General features: G+C 36.4%; 1 protein-coding gene across 1 annotated transcript in view; it reads left to right on the plus strand.

Moving 5' to 3' along the window:
- Positions 1-20,347, plus strand: part of RASA1 (RAS p21 protein activator 1) — a 107,940-nt gene that overhangs the window by 64,788 nt on the left and 22,805 nt on the right. Inside the window, exons 9-11 of the mRNA XM_061189425.1 lie at positions 4,107-4,185; positions 10,367-10,487; positions 11,104-11,260. Coding sequence (XP_061045408.1) covers positions 4,107-4,185; positions 10,367-10,487; positions 11,104-11,260 — 357 coding nt within the window. The remainder of the gene's footprint in view (positions 1-4,106; positions 4,186-10,366; positions 10,488-11,103; positions 11,261-20,347) is intronic.

Below are 20,347 nucleotides of genomic sequence, written 5' to 3' on the forward strand. Positions count from 1 at the left end.
TCATATCCAAGAATTCTTTAGCTAGTGTCAAACATGAATATAAATTAATAACTTTTATTTCCTTCCAAAATTATGTAATTTTTTGATTATTTATGCACAAGTTATTTGCAGCAAATTTGCTAAGTCCATACGTTATCTGTAGGACAGCAGAACATTTAATCTAAGAAAAAGAAAATATATTACCGTTTTTTATCAGTGAGACATTTTAATAGGTCACTCTTTAAGAACCTTTTTTCCTGAGACTTATTAATAATGTTACCCAAAAATAATTGAGTTGTTCTCAAGTTGGTATTATTTGTAATTATTGGTTCCTACTTCTCACCTTTAAAATTCTCGGTAAACTCTTTGCTTGTCCCAAAACTCAGGATGGACTTCACTCACTTGATTAGGAAAACCAGTTAATAGAAAAAACCATATGATAGAATGTCAGCTGTTTTTTTTCTGCATAATAGAAAGTAATCTTTCATTTTATTTCTGAGTGTAAACATTTTCCCATTCCGGATAACTCTGGAGCAGCATGATTTTCCTGTTTTGGAGGCTAGTGTAAGCTAAAATGCCGGCATTTTCCTAGTTTAATGCCTTAAAATAAAACAAAGCAAAAAACCAAAAACAAGTTCTGTTGCTTGCCAGTTGTTCAGTGGATAGTGATACGACATCAAATGGAAGATGAGTGTAGACTATTGGACCCTTTCACACACCTCATATATGAGCTGCTTGAACCCCTTCTAGCATTACAGTCTGATCTAGACATCCTCACTGAAAATCTAGCTAGGTGCAATTTGAGCTCTCTATGAAGGTAAATTAAAATTTCCCATTGTCCAGGTTTCTAGGGGCATGGAATATATAAAACAATAAATTGAAAACATGTTCTTAACTGAATTGACAAATGTTTGCATGGAGTTTTTTTTAAGATAAAGTATTTTACATTAATTCTGGGGGAAGTTTGTTTTGTTTGATTTAAACTTCTTTATGATATACATTCTCTAAAGATGAAAATTCTTCCTACATAATAGAGGCAGCCTGTAAAACATATAAAGGTAGTCTCTTTTGTTGAGAAAGACCAGAATGAAACAGGAAGAAATAAATATTTGAAGTATATTTCTTTCCAAATTATTGCAAAATTATTAGTCTGCTTGCAAAATTATGACTTAAAAATTTTTTAAATATTTGTTAATGTAGTGTCCGTGGTCATTCCCCCAAATTAGACTCTTTATTCCCCTTGTATATGTTCATCTTATAAAGTTCAGGAGTATTGGGCTTCCCTGGTGGCGCAGTGGTTAAGAATCTGCCTGCCAACGCAGGGGACACGGGTTCGAGCCCTGGTCCGGGAAGATCCCACATGCCGCGGAGCAGCTAAGCCCGTGTGCCACAACTACTGAAGCCCGCGCACCTAGAGCCCGTGCTCCGCAACGAGAGAAGCCACCGCAATGAGAAGCCTGCACACAGCAACGAACAGTAGCCCCCGCTTGCCGCAACTAGAGAAAGCCCGCGCGCAGCAACAAAGACCCAATGCAGCCAAAAATAAATAAATAAATTAATTAAAAAAAAAAAAAAAGTTCAGGAGTATTGTTGTTGTTAGCTTTAATATTAAAAAAATCATTTTTAAAGGAAAGCCGGAATTATGTGACCCTCATGCCTAGAAAATGGCAGTTTTTGTAATTGTTTTGGAAATACATACTCCATTTCAGTATTAATGTCAGTAATGAAGTAATTTCTAAGAAGATACACCTTTGTGATTATCACTTATTGTTTAGATATGGAAGTGTAAAGTTGGATTATCCAATAAATCTATGTAACAGAGCCAAATTCTGCTGACCTGTCTCCACATTAACTCTACATTAGTCTTTGGGCAAAGAGAAGTAGCAGTTATGTCTGTTTCATTTAGAAACTACATTGTTGAGACATAACTTTAATATTCCTATATTTTAAATTTTAGAAAAGTAGGAGAGGCATTTAACAACAAATATAATTCAGTAAACATTTATTGACTGATCTACTTTTTGAAGTGTATTATACAGAACTGTGCATATAAAGAAAAAAGATACTGTTCCTATGTTATTAGTGCTCAGGTCTTCTAGAGAAGATGGTAAGCTGACTGATAAATTCAAGGATGTACAAATATGCATAGGAGAATCAGTGGGAAGAGAGTAGTTCAGATGGTGATTAAGAAGGGAGAGGGAAGATTTTGGTCAGACCTTTAAGATTACTAACATGTAGTGTTCAAGAAGAGAGAGAGAGAGTTATATTTATTAAAAAGTAAATTATTAAAATGAAAGTACAGGATATAGTATCTCTAGAAACTCACAGTTATTTTACAGATTTATAGTGAACATGTTTTAATTTTCTGAGTTGTAAATCTGATTTCATGGCTAGAACTATGGAATGTCTAGGAAATTTTTGTTTGTTGTGTCTCTCTTGACTGTTTCCTTAGGCATATCTGGGTAGACTGTGAACTAAAGAGTAATTTTTTAAAAAAACTTCTTGGAAGTCCAGGTCATTGGTAAAAATATATCTGATTGGTTGCCACATGCTTGTAAATTTGCTCCTGGACAGTCTGAACTGTATGTACTCCATGCAGTAGTATTCTGTTCTTTCAGCTCCTGGTCAAGAATTATATCGTAACATTGAGGTGCTACACAGGATAGATTGCATTTACAGTTGTGGAGCCAGAGACCTTGGATGTTTTCTCAGATTTGGTGCCTTTTGCTTTGAAACACATAGTCATCTCTGTTGTGGTACCTAGCTATCTTCAAATGTGTTCTTTCTGATTTTCGTTTTTCTTTAGTGTTACATTTTTCCTTTAAAAACTTACAACCTTCTTTGTCCTTCTTGTGATAATACCTTTTTACTTTTCTCATCCCCCTACCCCCTCCTGTTAAATGCTACCTCTGGTATTTAGTTCATATTCATCCGTAATTTTTTTATTAATCTTTCAAATCTTCTGTTTGCTTTTTAACATTATACTTTATTTATATTTCGTTTAAAATAATTTTGTAGTATAGCAGATATTTTATTATCAGAGATATATATGTGTATGTATATATGTATATGTATCTCCAAAGATAAAAGACAACATATGTTCCAATTATTTTTTCAGTAGGAAGAACTGTGAAAAAAAATCAAGTGATAAATATATATCCAATTTTATATATATATATATATATATATATATATATATATATATATATGTGTGTGTGTGTGTATTCCAATTATTGGATCAGTAGGAAGAACATGAAAAAAATCAAGTGGTAAATTAATGAGATCTGTTTTGAGAAATGTTCCCTAGCTGTCGTTAAATACCAGTTCCTCTAGTGTATTAAAGGAAAGTTTAAAATTCTAGGATTTACATATTCAGGACAATGAAATGACAAACTGATTTGAGAAACATTTTATATTTAAAAAACTCATTATGTCATGTTAAAATTTGTGTTAAAATACATTATATAATGTTATTTTCAGTTTTGTTTTATTTATAGTATTTCCCAAATATTAAGAATATTTTATAGCACTTTTTATCAAAATCATCAATAAGCCTTTCCTACTGTAGTGATAATCCTACATATAAGGTTAGCTCCTGGTCTTTCCGTCTTTCTTTCTTTCTTCCTTTTTTTTTTTTTAAATTTGTTTCTGCTTTCACCTGCTATTTATGTCTCATGACCTAACTCCATCTGATTAATATAAAAGCAGAATATGTAAATGTTTTGATGATAAAAATTCTTGAAGTTTACCTGAATTCACTACTTGCTAAATAAATGCCGTTTGTCTGTCGGTTTTTCTTTCTCAGTCTCTCAGATACTTTTGTTTAAAAAAAAAAAAAAAGACTTTTAATCATTTCCTCACATATAGTGGTGCTTTGAGTACGTCTATGGAAAATTGAAATCTCTGACTCAAGTATTTCTGATCTGTAAACCAATATTAGGAACATTTTTGTTTTTCTAAAGTAATGTGACTGTAATGATCATATAGTCTGTTAATGTATTCTGGTTATATACTTTGGAAAAAACTTGCAAATAGAGAATCGTTGCGAACAATGTTTGGTGTATCTTTAAGATTTGCAATTTTTATGAGACAAATTATGTCAATGTTAGTAATTTTTATTTTAACAGCATTGGGGACATCATAGATCACTATCGAAAAGAACAAATTGTTGAAGGGTATTATCTTAAGGAACCTGTGCCAATGCAGGTCAGTGTTGTTTTTCTTTTAGCAATAATTAGCATTTTATTTTAAAATGCATTTTTGGTGATATGTTTATGCACACATCCATGCATTTGAAATTGGATAAACTTTAAAACTGCAGATTATTCAGATTCTTTCAGAAAGTGAATACTTGTAAGCGAATCTCTTAGTTTTTATTTATGTTGGTTCTAGATAATTAGGAAGTCTTTGGTGGCTTTTTGAGAATAGAAGCAGTGGTGGGGACAGAAGCCTAGTTGCACTGGGTCAAGGAGTGAGTTTGTTGGAGGCAAAAGTGGAGACAGCAAGGATAAATCACAGCCAGGCTTATCTAGGTGAGATTGGTAAGAAAAGAAAATAAATGAAGAACGATAGCTAGAAGATGATGTAGGGCCAAAAGGCCTTTAAACTTTTAATGTCTTTGTTTTATTTGCCCGTAGTTTTATGGTGAGAAATTTTTGACCATGTCTCTGTACTCAGGAGGAGAGTGACAGTGGTGGGTGAGGGATGGGGTAATGGCAATACCCCACGTACAAGGTCCTAGAGAAGGCAAGAGTGGCTGAAGTCCAGAACATAAGAAGAAAGACTGGCCTTGAACAAGAGGGCCTGTTGAATACTAGTTGCTTAATGCATAGGGTGATTGATTAGCTTCTGTTTCTTGCCCATGACACTTCCTAAAGTGTGGTGGGAAAAGGTTGTAGCAGGGGTTAGAAAAAGGTACTTCAAAAGACTGATTAAGAATTTTCCTATGTGGAAAATGGAGGTAGTGATATTCTAGGGACATAAAGAAGGATTGTGAGAGGTTTTGGGTACCCAAAAACCTAAACTTTCACAGTGATTTGTAGTGTCTCGAGCTTCTCAATATTTCCTCCTCCGAACAAGTTCGTTTCTGATGGTGATAGCCTACTATTCATTGCAGCTGCTGAAGGGGGGCCATCATTATTCTGATGCTTAATATAAATTTAAGAATCATCATCTTGTCACATTTTAATGTCTCTTGCTTCACTTCCTCATGCTTTTCTGGTAGAATGTAAAGTTCAGGAGGGCAAGTGTTTTGTGTTGTATTCCTAGTGCCTAGAATAGTACTAGGCATTAGGTATTCAATCAATATTAATTGAATGAATAGCTCCTCTCCAGCAGGAAGCACTCACTTCATCCTCTGAATTATCACTAATGTGTCTTATTGTGTTTGTTACTGTCTCCATGTCAGTTTCTTCCTCTCTGCCTATCTAAATCCTGCAAGTTTAAGCTCCATCTCAAGTTTTACTTCCTTATCGACACCCTCCTAGTATCTGTAGTTAGCAATGATGTACCACTTTTGTTGGCAGTTCTGGCGGACTTTGACCAATTTTTTTTAAAACCACATAGTGTGGTATGTGCTTTCTAGAAACCACAGCTTAGGATCTTTTTATTAGCGATCAGAGGTGCCTTTACCTACAAATGACAGATCCTGCCACTCAGTCCCATTGCTATATCCTGAATTCTGATTCACATTGACTGTTTGAATTAATGATGATTTTAAATTGTTTCCTAAGTCAACAAATTTTATTTTATTGGCCCACAAGTTGAGTCATGCATTTTTCCCATCCTGAATTTATGCTTAGAATTTTCTAATTTAGTTTTTTACAGTTGGAAAAATAGCATTTGACATCTAGTAAACTTAAACTTTATACTTAAGTTATTAGATAGTTGTAAGAATTACTTCAAATATACAGTGAGCCTCATTCTTACTTGTGTTACTGTTTCATAACTGAACAAACCTCAGATTATTGTCATTTGCAAAAGTGCCTATAATGCTTTGAATACTTCAGAAATAACTGATGCTGATTACAGAGCAATTTGATTACTTCACAAAAACCATTAAATGCTATTTGAAGTCAATTATTTTGGGCCTGGAGTAAAAGTAGGTTACAATAGAAGTTTGAGAATCATAACACTTACCTATCCTTACCAGCAGGATTCTAACTATTAGAGAACCCAAAGACTAATAATGTCCTTTTATTAATGTAAAAGTGATTAGCTAGCAGAATCATCTCATTCCCCCCTGAGGTGACCCTGCGTACTCCCACTCCGGGTAAGATGCTGGAAGAGAAAGAGCAGAGTCCTAGCTAGGTGTGCTTACTTAGTGGAACTAACACTTCAGACAAATTAGAGGAAAAGAAGGAGCCTTTTGAGACAATGCACCCCACACTAAAAATATTGGTATCTAACATTTTTTGAGCACTATGTTTTAGGCACTGTTTCTTATATGTATTAATTTATTTAACTTTTTAAACAATTTGATGAGGTTGATCCTGTAATTATGCCCATTTTACAAATAGGGAAACTGGAACCAGAGAGTAAATTACTTAAGGCATCAAATCATCCTTGACTCTTCTTTTTCTCTCCTACACTCTGTATCCAAACTGTCAAGAACATCATGCTGTCTCTGCCTTCAAAATATATCTAGAATACAACCATCACCAGAATCTGGCTTCATCTCTCTGTTTCTACTTTTGCCCCCCCCTTAATAGTGCACTACAGTCAGAGGGGTCCATTTAAAATGTGTCAGACCATTTCACGCCTCTGTTTAATACTTACAGCTGTTCTACATTTCCTTCAGAGTAAAAGCCAGAGTCCCTGCAGTGGCATGCAGAACCCTAGAGTGGTATCCCATGGTGGTCCTCTGAACGCTTTCTACCATCCTTCTCTCTCACTCGTCTCCACTCACCCTGGCTTCTCTGCTATTTTAAAAAATATGCCAGGATCTTGGCATTAGAATCTTTGTTCCAGCTGTTCACTCTGCTCAAAATGACTTTCCCTCAAATATCCACTCGCCTCACTGTTATTTCTTTCTAATTTGGCTCAAAAATTAGCTTCACAATTGAGACCTACTTGTACACATTATTTATTGCTGCTACTTGCCCTACCCTGTAGAGCACTTACCACCTATTAACATACAATACAGTTTGCTTATTATGTTTATTATCTCTTTTCTTCATTGGAATATAAGTTCCTTGGAGGTAAAGATATTTGATTTATTTACTGATGTATCTCAAGAACTAGAACAGTACCTGGCACTCAACAAACATTTATTGAATTAATTTATTAAATGAGTTTTCTTAGCCATTACATGCCAAAGGCAGGATTTACAACTGAGGTTTGGTTACAGGAGGCTGCACACCTAACCGCTATGCAAAAGCTTGCTTCAGTGGCTGTTAGACTCTCACCCGTCAGATTATCTACTTCCCTTGGGGAGTAATATATAAGACTTCCTTCTTCAGAACTGTGTACAAAGAGTAGGCTGAGAAGCCTTCCCTACTGTCATCCAGTAATTTACTAGAACTTGGACCGTGAAGTTGTGTCCTTGCCTGTAGTGTCTTCTAATGTAGGAGTTACAGATCAGTTGATCAGCCCCTATCTTAAAATAAGTAGGAAAGACTTATATAGATTATCTTGAAATCAGATATTTAAATCCAAATGTTAGTGTAGTAATATGTCTTAAATATTAAACTACAAATGTGCCCCATTCTGCACCTAATAGTAAATATTATCACTACTGTAATAAAGACTGGTAAGCACAAATCTATACAACTAGGGAGGTAGTCATCACTATTTATCATCTGGGTGTAATGTATCTTTTAAAATTTTTTATATTCTTAGTCATTTTCTGAATAATTTGTAGAAGTAAGAATAAAGGTTTATTACAAAAAAACTTTATTAGAAAATTTAATAAGAATTTAAATGTAGCAAACCCCAATTTTTGTTCCATATTTCCTTGGTTATAAAGGGTTACATACCTGAAATAGAAGGCAGCTAACTGTTCATCCACTGTCATGCACGGACTTGGAACATATCCATCTTGTAAATCCAAATTTCAGATACATCTTTTATAAGTTCTTGCTTATGATTACTCTGGTTCTTCTTACATTTTTACTGTCAAAATACAGTACTGATTCCAGATTTTAACTGGGTTTCAACCCAGATTTCAACTGGGTTCTAGTTTATGATTCTTTCTTGCTGTTCTTGCATCATCAACTGCAATACTTTTGAAAACTTTGATGGTTCATAATTTTGTTGGATAGTACAGTCTTTATTGCTTCATAAGTGTAATACATTTTTATGTTTAGGTTTATAAACATCAGAATGATCAATATGGTGAATTTTAAAATTTCTACATTATATGTTTCCTTCTAGTAACCTTTGTCCATTTACAAATCATACTGAGTAAATCTTGGTGCACAATCATAAAAATTTAAAGAATCCTCATTTCCTTTTAGGAAACAGGATAATCTAGATTCTTGTTACAAATTATTGCATGATGATGTCCTTCCTATTGAATCACTAACTAGATGAGAGCACTATATTTCTTTTCCCCTAGAAATATATCATTCACTCAGCGATTCTTAGTTTGAGAAAATTCACCAAGGATATTACCATCTGAAGAATTACAGTCTGAGATTTTGCTTATCAAAATCAATTTTATCATCACAGTAGATCCCAGAGTCTTGCTGTTTCTTTGCATTTATCATCTGAGTCTTTTTATAATTGTCAAGCATCTTTCTTTGTCAATTTTTTTCTCTTTGCTGTTATGATCAGAAAATTAAGAATTCTGAATTTTCTTATGTGTTCAATGAAAACTAATAAAAATACAACAAAGATGGCCTTTTATACTTTTTTGAAAGATGCTGCAATAGTTGGCCACACGGGAAAAAATGCCAAAGGGTGATGCAATAGAGATGATTTATTTCACTGTTGCATCACCCTCTAGACCAAGGGCTGGCAAACTTCTCTGTAAAGGACCAGATAATAAACATTTTAGGTTTTGTGGGCCATTCAGTCTCTGTCTCAGTTACTAAACTCTGCCTTTGTAGTGTGAAAGCAACCACAGACAGTATGTAAAGGAATGAGCCATGGCTGTGTTCCAGTAAAACCTTATGTCCAAAAACAGGCAGTAGGCTAGATTTGGTCCATGTGCTGTGGTTTGCCAATGCTCTTGCCTGCTCTTTGGCATACTTGAGAATAATTGTTAAGTCATGATGAAATGGTTCCTAGGATGATGAAATAGCAGAGTGTTTCAAGATATAGGAAAAATATGATTTGCGAAAATCCCATAACGTATCTTAGATTTATAAAACGATCAGCTGGATCCATAAGTCTCTAAGAAAACGAAGTCATAAAATATTAATTCTTGCAAATAGTAAGAGCTGCTCAAGAAAGAAACTAAAAACCTAAAATTGGGTCCATTGGACCTTGATGGTAATATCGAAGATTGACTTATTTTGGGAAGATCATTTATAAAGGCACTCTTCTCTTTGTATTCTTCCTGACATCATAATTCTTTTTGTTACTTGGGGGGAGGGGGTAAGGATTTAGCATTTAACACACATGCATTCCTGTAAGTCACGGTGTTATATGAAATCATGCAATAAAAACCACAGGATTATGGAAAAAGGGGGGTTAAGGGTACAACACTCAAAAACTTCATCAGTGACACATAAAGATAAGAAGCTAGTAAAAATGTAGCATTTTTATACATGCTAAATGGGTAAGAAATATTTAAATATTACAATAAATAAGGCACTTTACCTTGCAAAAGACCTGAAGTTTACTTTTGGAAGAGGCCATCAGAAGGGCTGTAAATAGCGGGAAGTGGTACAAGGAGGATTATCTGAAATCAGATACGTTAGAACACCAGATGTGGATGGATGGGTATGGCGTGTAACACTCGGTGAAGCTGGGGAGGCTTTTAGGCTTTTGAGATGTATTTTGCATATTCCTAAGCATCTCAGTTCAGCTGGGTGCAATTTTCTGCATTCACATAGAGTTTCTCATGGATGTAATTGTCCGTAAGCAAACATGAATTTGCTTTATGCTCAAATTGGTTCTAATCTATCAGTTATGCTGGGACAAATTCATATTTTCAAAACAATGTTGCTTGTAAAACATAAAAAAAAACCTGTATTTTTCAAAAAAAAAAAAACTTATTAGTTGTCCATGTTCTTGAGAAATGGTAAGTGCACCTTTTTGAAAACTTCTTTGGAAAGCAAAGGATCTCTTAATATATATGTTACATTATTTTAGATTTTAGTATTAAAACTTTTTTTAATGTCTAGACAGACAATCTGGTTTTTAAATTGGTAGTTTAGTAGGTTTTATTTCGTTTCCATCAAGAATTCATGAAATAATTTTAGTAATTTTGAAAATTCAGGATCAAGAACAAGTACTCAATGATACAGTGGATGGCAAGGAAATTTATAATACAATTCGTCGTAAAACAAAGGATGCCTTTTATAAAAACATTGTTAAAAAAGGTTATCTCCTAAAAAAAGGTAAGTGTGAAACTTTTAATACTAAAGATTCAATTTCAGTATTTTACTGTAAACATTTATTAGAAGCATTGTAAATATTGGGCATAAAACTTACCATTGAGATACGTATTTAATAAGTTGGTATCTGATTCTTGAGCCCCTCTCTACCCCATAACTTTTTTTTTTTTTTAAGAGAAAATTCTTTTTGGCACTTGGCACATTCATAGTATTGATGTTTCTATTTTACGTATTTGCCTCAGTTTGGCATTAAGAAATGTTGGGGCATTGAGGGGTGCATGATTAGTAGAAGAGTTTTTTTTCTCATGACTGGAAAAGAATGAATCCTAAGCAAGAATTTTAAAGATTTTATCATAATGAAATCTCTAAACATACTGTTAAGGTACCCTTGTCACTTACTCAGTGACTCATTAAAGCAAGCAATATAACAAAAGATATTTTTCTACAGATATATTACAGACATTTTCTCATTTTGTAAGGATTGGTGTTATTTAAGCTTTGGAATAAAAATTGAAATATATTTAATTTTTAGTTTTTAGCAACAATAATTTTTATGATTTTACTATATGTGACTTCATAGTTCATTATTTGGCTAAGGGGAAACAATTTTTTTTAACAGGCAAAGGAAAAAGGTGGAAAAACTTATATTTTATCTTAGAGGGCAGTGATGCCCAACTTATTTATTTTGAAAGTGAAAAACGAGCTACAAAACCAAAAGGATTAATAGATCTCAGCGTGTGTTCTGTCTATGTTGTTCATGATAGTCTCTTTGGCAGGTAAGAAATTGGTTTCCTATTTCTTTTTGGAATTGTTTTAATAAAAAAATAGTATGTTCAGATCATTTCAAAGCATAGCAAACCAATTTGTGACATCTGAAAATGTCACATTTACTCTCTAGGGTAATTTCTGTCTTCCTTACTTTAGACTAACCTATGCATAAAATTCTACTCCACTATATCACATAGAAACCTTTGGAATCTATGCCTCTCCTGTAGTGAGACTCGATCTGTATGTAGTGTGTTTCCTGCCTGCACCTACCACCAATCTTTTGAGTGACTTACTTTGAGTCTTGTCTCCTTTCCCCTGTTTTATCATTCTTGGTTAACTCAGTGCATCTGATGGTAGTAGATACACTCAGTTGTACTATTAACTTGATTCCTAAGAAAGTTGACATTGAGAAACAACTGTAGTATAAAAACAATTATTTCAATAGGAAAGAGGAGAGTATTTCAGATTTGAAATTAAAACATTTTTTCTTAATGTTAGGGTTTTTTAAAAAATACAATAATCGTATAAACTAAAGGTAAATCCTGAACATCACAAGGCAAATTCAGCTCTTGATTACATCTAGTTTTCTGTAATAAGGGCCTTTCTTTGTATTTCACCATCAGTATTATCAATAATCCATTCTAGAGTGTTTTTAGATATATTTAGCACTTCTATTACCTATTGCTATGGTGAATAAAACGCAGGCAATTAAAACAAATTTTTTTAACAACTTATGCTGCAGGATGGCATTTCTACTAGGCAACCCTAGTTTATCCTATTTAAGTTGGGAAAGCTTCAAGAGAAGTACCTGTGGAGCATAAAAGCTTGTCATTTCTTTTTTCCAAACTGTGTTTAGGAGATCACATTAGTGATTTTAACAGATAGTTCATTTTTTAAATGGTCAGATAGGTTTGGGAAATGCTGAATTGAACAAATAATTTTCCTTACAGAGGGGCATTTTGGAGTTTTAGCCAGTGTTTGTATTGTGAATCACCAAGAGGGGAGTATAATATGCAGTATTTCATGAATTCATTGGACCTTGATACTCTCCCTTTTTTTCTCCCAAACCCTTCTTAATATCTCCTAAAAACAGCTGTCCCCCCCACCAAAAAAAGCAAAAAAAGTTTGGGCAAGGTAGGATTTCATAGGATTCTTTTCCCCTCCCTTAACACTATGGGAACCTTGGCCTTTAGATGTAGTTGGATCAGACCTCTGGCTTCTCAGTCTTTCTACTCTGCCTTACTTTGTGTGTACTGGATTTTCTCACAAAGCCGCTTCCTTCGTGATAGTGAGGTGGCAAACAGTACCAGAGAAAGGAGAAGTGAGCTATTGAAAATCCTGAGAATACACTATTGTGTATTCCAGTAACTATTGAAAATCCTGAGAATACACTATTTGCTGTGTTATCAAATAGACAGCAGTCATTGAATATTTCTCGCTTTGTGTAAGCATAGAACCCAATACACTGACTGACCTTGAGCATTTAGGTGAAGTCTAATGTGAAAGTTAATGGCAGCCCTCAGCAGTAGAGATGACTGGTATGCACGCCTAGCCTGTGGTGTAGGAACACTGGACAGCACTGCTCGTTCGGCTGTTTTCCCCAGCGCTTTAGTTGCACAGCTCTGCAATTTTTCCAGCTTATTTTCAGTATTATTAAGAGGTCTCCAAGCATTCTATCTCTTTGCATTAAACTTCTGACTTTTAATACTGCTTTACTTTTTTATTTATTTTTTTAACAACTTTGTTGGAGTATAAGTGCTTTACAATGGTGTATTAGTTTCTGCTTTATAACAAAGTGAATCAGCTATACATATATCCCCATATCTCTGCCCTCTTGCATCTCCCTCCCTCTCACCCTCCCTATCCCACCCCTCTAGGTGGTCACAAAGCAACGAGCTGATCTCCCTGTGCTATGCGGCTGCTTCTCACTAGCTATCTATTTTCCATTTGGTACTGTAAATATGTCCATGCCACTCTCTCACTCCGTCCCAGCTTACCCTTCCCCCTCCCCATATCCTCCAGTCCATTCTCTAGTAGGTCTGCGTCTTTATTCCCGTCTTGCCCCTAGGTTCTTCATGACCATTTTTTTTTTTCTCTTAGATTCCATATATATGTGTTAGCATACAGTATTTGTTTTTCTCTTTCTGACTTACTTCACTCTGTATGACAGACTCTAGGTCCATCCACCTCATTACAAATAACTCAGTTTCGTTTCTTTTTATGGCTGAGTAATATTCCATTGTATATATGTGCCACATCTTCTTTATCCATTCATCTGTCGATGGACACTTAGGTTGCTTCCATGTCCTGGCTATAGTAAATAGAGCTGCAATGAACATTGTGGTACATGATTCTTTTTGAATTATGGTTTTCTCAGGGTATATGCCCAGTAGTGGGATTGCTGGGTTCTATTTTTAGTTTTTTAAGGAACATGCATACTGTTCTCCATAGTGGCTGTATCAATTTACATTCCCACCAACAGTGCAAGAGGGTTCCCTTTTCTCCACGCCCTCTCTAGCATTTATTGTTTGTAGATTTTTTGATGATGGCCATTCTAACCCGTGTGAGATGATACCTCATTGTAGTTTTGATTTGCATTTCTCTAATGATTAATGATGTTGAGCATTCTTTCATGTATTTGTTGGCAATCTGTATATCTTCTTTGGAGAAATGTCTATTTAGGTCTTCTGCCCATTTTTGGATTGGGTTCTTTGTTTTTTTGATATTGAGCTGCATGAGCTGCTTGTAAATTTTGGAGATTAATCCTTTGTCAGTTGCCTCATTTGCAAATATTTTCTCCCATTCTGAGGGATGTCTTTTCGTCTTGTTTCTGGTTTCCTATGCTGTGCAAAAGCTTTTAAGTTTCATTAGGTCCCATTTGTTTATTTTTGTTTTTATTTCCATTTCTCTAGGAGGTGGGTCAAAAAGGATCTTGCTGTGATTTATGTCATGAAGTGTTCTGCCTATGTTTTCCTCAAAGAGTTTAATAGTGTCTGGCCTTATTACATTTAGGTCTTTAATCCATTTTGAGTTTATTTTTGTGTATGTCATTATTTTACATATAGCTGTCCAGTTTTCCCAGCACCACTTACTGAAGAGGCTGTCTTTTCTCCATTTTATATTCTTGCCTCCTTTATCAAAGATAAGGTGACCATATGTGCGTGGGTTTATCTCTGGGCTTTCCATCCTGTTCCACTGATCCATATTTCTGTTTTTGTGCCAGTACCATACTATCTTGATTACTGTAGCTTTGTAGTATAGTCTGAAGTCAGGGAGCCTGATTCCTCCGGCTCCGTTTTTCTTTCTCAAGATTGCTTTGGCTATTCGGGGTCTTTTGTGTTTCCATACAAATTGTGAGATTTTTTTGTTCTAATTCTGTAAAAAATGCCAGTGGTAGTTTCATAGGGATTGCATTGAATCTGTAGATTGCTTTGGGTAGTAGAGTCATTTTCACAATGTTGATTCTTCCAATCCAAGAACATGGTATATCTCTCCATCTATTTTTAATTTCTTTCATCAGTGTCTTATAATTTTCTGCATACAGGGCTTTTGTCTCCTTAGGTAGTTTTTTTCCTAGGTATTTTATTCTTTTTGTTGCAGTGGTAAATGGGAGTGTTTTCTTAATTTCACTTTCAGATTTTTCATCATTAGTGTATAGGAATGCAAGAGATTTCTGTGCATTAATTTTGAATCCTGCTACTTTACCAAATTCACTGATTAGCTCTAGTAGTTTTCTGGTGGCATCTTTAGGATTCTCTATGTATAGTATCATGTCATCTGCAAACAGTGACAGCTTTAGTTCTTCTTTTCCGATTTGGATTCCTTTTATTTCTTTTTCTTCTCCAATTGCTGTGGCTAAAACTTCCAAAACTATGTTGAATAATAGTGGTGAGAGTGGGAAACCTTGTCTTGTTCCTGCTCTTAGTGGAAATGGTTTCAGTTTTTCACCATTGAGGATGATGTTGGCTGTGGGTTTGTCATATATGGCCTTTATTATGTTGAGGTAAGTTCCCTCTATGCCTACTTTTGGAGGGTTTTAATCATAAATGGGTGTTGAATTTTGTCAAAAGCTTTCTCTGCATCTACTGAGATGACCATATGGTTTTTCTCCTTCAATTTGTTAATATGGTGTATCACATTGATTTATTTGCGTATATTGAAGAATCCTTGCATTCCTGGGATAAGCCCCACTTGATCATGGTGTATGATCCTTTTAATGTGCTGTTGGATTCTGTTTGCCACTATTTTGTTGAGGATTTCTGCATCTATGTTCAACAGTGATATTGGCCTGTAGTTTCTTTCTTTGTGACTTCTTTGTCTGGTTTTGGTATCAGGGTGATGGTGGCCTCGTAGAATGAGTTTGGGAGTTTTCCTCCCTCTGCTATATTTTGGAAGAGTTTGAGAAGGATAGGTGTTAGCTCTTCTCTAAATGTTTGATAGAATTTGCCTTTGAAGCCATCTGGTCCTGGGCTTTTGTGTGTTGGAAGATTTTTAATCACAGTTTCAATTTCAGTGCTTGTGATTGGTCTGTTCATATTTTCTATTTCTTCCTGGTTCAGTCTCAGCAGGTTGTGCATTTCTAAGAATTTGTCCATTTCTTCCAGGTTGTCCATTTCACTGGCATATACTTGCTTGTAGTAATCTCTCATGATCGTTTGTATTTCTGCAGTGTCAGTGGTTACTTCTCCTTTTTCATTTCTAATTCTATTGATTTGAGTCTTCTCCCTTTTTTTCTTGATGAGTCTCGCTAATGGTTTATCAGTTTTGTTTATCTTCTCAAAGAACCAGATTCTAGTTTTATTGATCTTTGCTATAGTTTCCTTCCTTTCTTTTTCATTTATTTCTGATCTGATCTTTATGATTTCTTTCGTTCTGCTAACTTTGGGGGTTTTTTGTTCTTCTTTCTCTAATTGCCTTCAGCATAAGGTTAGGTTGTTTATTTGAGATGTTTCTTGTTTCTTAAGGTAGGCTTGTATTGCTATAAACTTCCCTCTTAGAACTGCTTTTGCTGCATCCCATAGGTTTTGGGTCGTCGTGTTTTGTCATTTGTTTCTAGGTATTTTTTGATTTCCTCTTTGATTTCTTCAGTGATCTCTTGGTTATTAAGTAGTGTATTGTTTAGCCTCCCTGTGTTTCTATTTTTTACAGATTTTTTTCCTGTAATTGATATCTAGTCTCATAGCGTTTTGGTCAGAAAAGATACTTGATACGATTTAAATTTACCAAGGCTTGATTTGTGACCCAAGATATGATCTATTCTTCAGAATGTTCCATGAGCACTTGAGAAGAAAGTGTATTCTGTTGTTTTTGGATGGAATGTCCTATAAATATCAGTTAAGTCCATCTTGTTTAATGTATCATTTAAAGCTTGTGTGTCCTTATTTATTTTCATTTTGGATGATCTGTCCATTGGTGAAAGTGGGGTGTTAAAGTCCCCTACTATGATTGTGTTACTATCGATTTCACCTTTTATGGGTGTTAGTATTTGCCTTATGTTGAGGTGCTCCTATGTTGGGTGCATAAATATTTACAATTTTTATATCTTCTTTTTGAATTGATCCCTTGATCATTATGTAGTGTCTTTCTTTGTCTCTTGTAATAGTCTTTGTTTTAATCTATTTTGTTTGATATGAGAATTGCTACTCCAGCTTTCTTTTGATTTCCATTTGCACGGAATATCTTTTTCCATCCCCTCACTTTCAGTCTGTATGTGTCCCTAGGTCTGAAGTGGGTCTCTTGTAGACAGCATATATACAGGTCTTGTGTTTGTATCCATTCAGCCAGTCTATGTCTTTTGGTTGGAGCATTTAATCTATTTACATTTAAGGTAATTATCATTATGTATATTCCTATTACCATTTTCTTAATTGTTTTGGGTTTTTTATTGTAGGTCTTTTCCTTCTCTTGTGTTTCCTGCCTAGAGGAGTACCTCTAGCATTTGTTGTAAAGCTGGTTTGGTGGTGCTGAATTCTCTTAGCTTTTGCTTGTCTGTAAAGGTTTTAATTTCTCCATCAAATCTGAATAGATCCTTGCTGGGTAGAAGTAATCTTGGTTGTAGGTTTTTCCCGTTCATCATTTTAAATATGTCCTGCCACTCCCTTCTGGCTTGGAGAGTTTCTGCTGAAAGATCAGCTGTTAACCTTATGGGGATTCCCTTGTGTGTTATTTGTTGTTTTCCCCTTGCTGCTTTTAATATTTTTTCTTCGTATTTAATTTTTGATAGTTTGATTAATATCTGTCTTGGCATGTTTCTCCTTGGATTTATCCTGTATGGGACTCTGTGTGCTTCCTGGACTTGATTAATTATTTCCTTTCCCATATTAGGGATGTTTTCAACTATAATCTCTTCAAATATCTTCTCAGTCCCTTTCTTTTTCTCTTCTTCTTCTGGGACCCCTATAATTCGAATGTTGGTGCGTTTAATGTTGTCCCAGAGGTCTCTGAGACTGTCCTCAATTCTTTTCATTTTTTTTTTCTTTATTCTGCTCTGCAGTAGTTATTTCCACTATTTTATCTTCCAGGTCACTTATCCGTTTTTCTGCTTCAGTTATTCTGCTATTGATCCCTTCTAGAGAATTTTTAATTTCATTTACTGTGTTGTTCATTACTGTTTGTTTGCTCTTTAGTTCTTCTAGGTCCTTGTTAAACGTTTCTTGTATTTTCTCCATTCTATTTCCAAGATTTTGGATCATCTTTACTATCATTATTCTGAGTTCTTTTTCAGGTAGACTGCCTATTTCCTCTTCATTTGTTAGGTCTGGTGGGTTTTTACCTTGCTCCTTCATCTGCTATGTGTTTCTCTGTTTTCTCACTTTGCTTAACTTACTGTGTTTGGGGTCTCCTTTTCGCAGGCTGCAAGTTCGTAGTTCCCGTTGATTTTGGTGTCTGCCCCCAGTGGCTAAGGTTGGTTCAGTGGGTTGTGTAGGCTTCCTGGTGGAGGGGACTAGTGCCTGTGTTCTGGTGGATGAGGCTGGATCTTGTCTTTCTGGTGGGCAGGTCCACGTCTGGTGGTGTGTTCTGGGGTGTCTGTGGCCTTATTATGATTTTCAGCAGCCTCTCTGCTAACGGGTGGGGTTGTGTTCATGTCTTGCTAGTTGTTTGGCATAGGGTGTCCAGCACTGGCGCTTGCTGGTCGTTGAGTGGAGGTGGGTCTAGGCATTGAGATGGAGATCTCTGGGAGATTTTCGCCGTTTGATATTATGTGGAGCTGGGAGGTCTCTTGTGGACCAGTGTCCTGAACTTGGCTCTCCCACCTCAGAGGCACAGCTCTGATGCCTGGCTGGAGCACCAAGAGCCTGTCATCCACTCAGCTCAGAATAAAAGGGAGGTTAAAAAAAAAAAAAAAGAAAGAAGAAGATAAAATAAAATAAAATAGTTATTAAAATAAAAAATAATTATTAAAAATATTTTTTTAAGTAGTAAAAAAAAAAAAAGAAAGAAGAGAGCAACCAAACCAAAAAACAAATCCACCAATGATAACAAGCTCTAAAAACTATACTATAACAAAACAATAACAACAACAACAAAAAAACGGACAGATAGAACCCTAGGACAAATGGTAAAAGCAAATCTGTACAGACAAAATCACACAGAAGCATACACATACACTCTCACGAAAAAAGAAAAAGGGAAAAAAATATATATATCATTGCTCCCAAAGTCCACCTCCTCAATTTGGAATGATTCGTTGTCTATTCAGGTATTCCACAGATGCAGGGTACATCAAGTTGATTGTGGAGATTTAATCTGCTGCTCCCGAGGCTGCTGGGAGAGATCTCCCTTTCTCTTCTTTGTTGGCACAGCTCCTGGAGTTCAGCTTTGGATTTGGCCCTGCCTCTGCGTGTAGGTCGCCTGAGGGCGTCTGTTCTTTGCTCAGACAGGGTGGGGTTAAAGGAGCAGCTGATTAGGGGGCTCTGGCTCACTCAGGCCAGGGGGAGGGAGGGGTACGGATGCGGGGCGAGCCTGCGGCGGCAGAGGCCAGCGTGACGTTGTACCAGCCTGAGGCGTGCCGTGTGTTCTCCCGGGGAAGTTGTCCCTGGATCACGGGACCCTGGTGGTGGCGGGCTGCACAGGCTCCCGGGAGGGGAGGTGTGGACAGTGACCTGTGCTTGCACACAGGCTTCTTGGTGGCGGCAGCAGCAGCCTTAGTGTCTCATGCCCGTCTCTGGGGTCCGCGCTGAGAGCCGCGGCTCACGCCCATCTCTGGAGCTCCTTTAAGCGGCACTCTTAATCCCCTCTCCTCGCGCACCAGGAAACAAAGAGGCAAGAAAAAGTCTCTTGCCTCTTTGGCAGTTCCAGACCTTTTCCCGGACTCCCTCCTGGCTAGCCGTGGCGCACTAGCCCCCTTCAGGCTGTGTTCACGCAGCCAACCCCAGTCCTCTCCCTGCGATCCAACCGAAGCCCGAGCCTCAGCTCCCAGCCCCCGCCCGCCCCGGCGGGTGAGCAGACAACCCTCTCGGGCTGGTGAGTGCTGGGCGGCACCGATCCTGTGCGGGAATCTCTCCGCTTTGCCCTCTGCACCTCTGTTGCTGCACTCTCCTGCGTGGCTCCGAAGCTTCCCCCCTCCGCCACCCACAGTCTCCGCCCGCGAAGGGGCTTCCTAGTGTGTGGAAACCTTTCCTCCTTCACGGCTCCCTCCCACAGGTGCAGGTCCCGTCCCTATTCTTTTGTCTCTGTTTTTTCTTTTTTCTTTTGCCCTACCCAGGTACGTGGGGAGTTTCTTGCCTTTTGGGAGGTCTGAGGTCTTCTGCCAGCGTTCAGTAGGTGTTGTGTAGGAGGTGTTCCACATGTAGATGTATTTCTGATGTATTTGTGGGGAGGAAGGTGATCTCCATGTCTTACTCTTCCACCATCTTGAAGCTCCTCCCTGCTTTACTTTAAATATAAACCATTTCAGAAGCACAAGTTTGAAGACATTCAGTCATACGAGAGTTATTACTGTAGTGAATATTTATGTGGGAATTTTATACCTTTATCTTTTCTTAGGCTGAATCTTTTACTGTGGCAGTATGTATTGTTTTATCTACGTTTAGGAAGGATGTTTTTGCTGGATATTAAATTTTAGGTTGGTAATTATTTTCTTTCAGCATTTTGAA

This window comes from Eubalaena glacialis, chromosome 4 (genome assembly GCF_028564815.1).
Source record: "Eubalaena glacialis isolate mEubGla1 chromosome 4, mEubGla1.1.hap2.+ XY, whole genome shotgun sequence".
In the NCBI taxonomy this organism is placed as follows: domain Eukaryota; kingdom Metazoa; phylum Chordata; class Mammalia; order Artiodactyla; family Balaenidae; genus Eubalaena; species Eubalaena glacialis.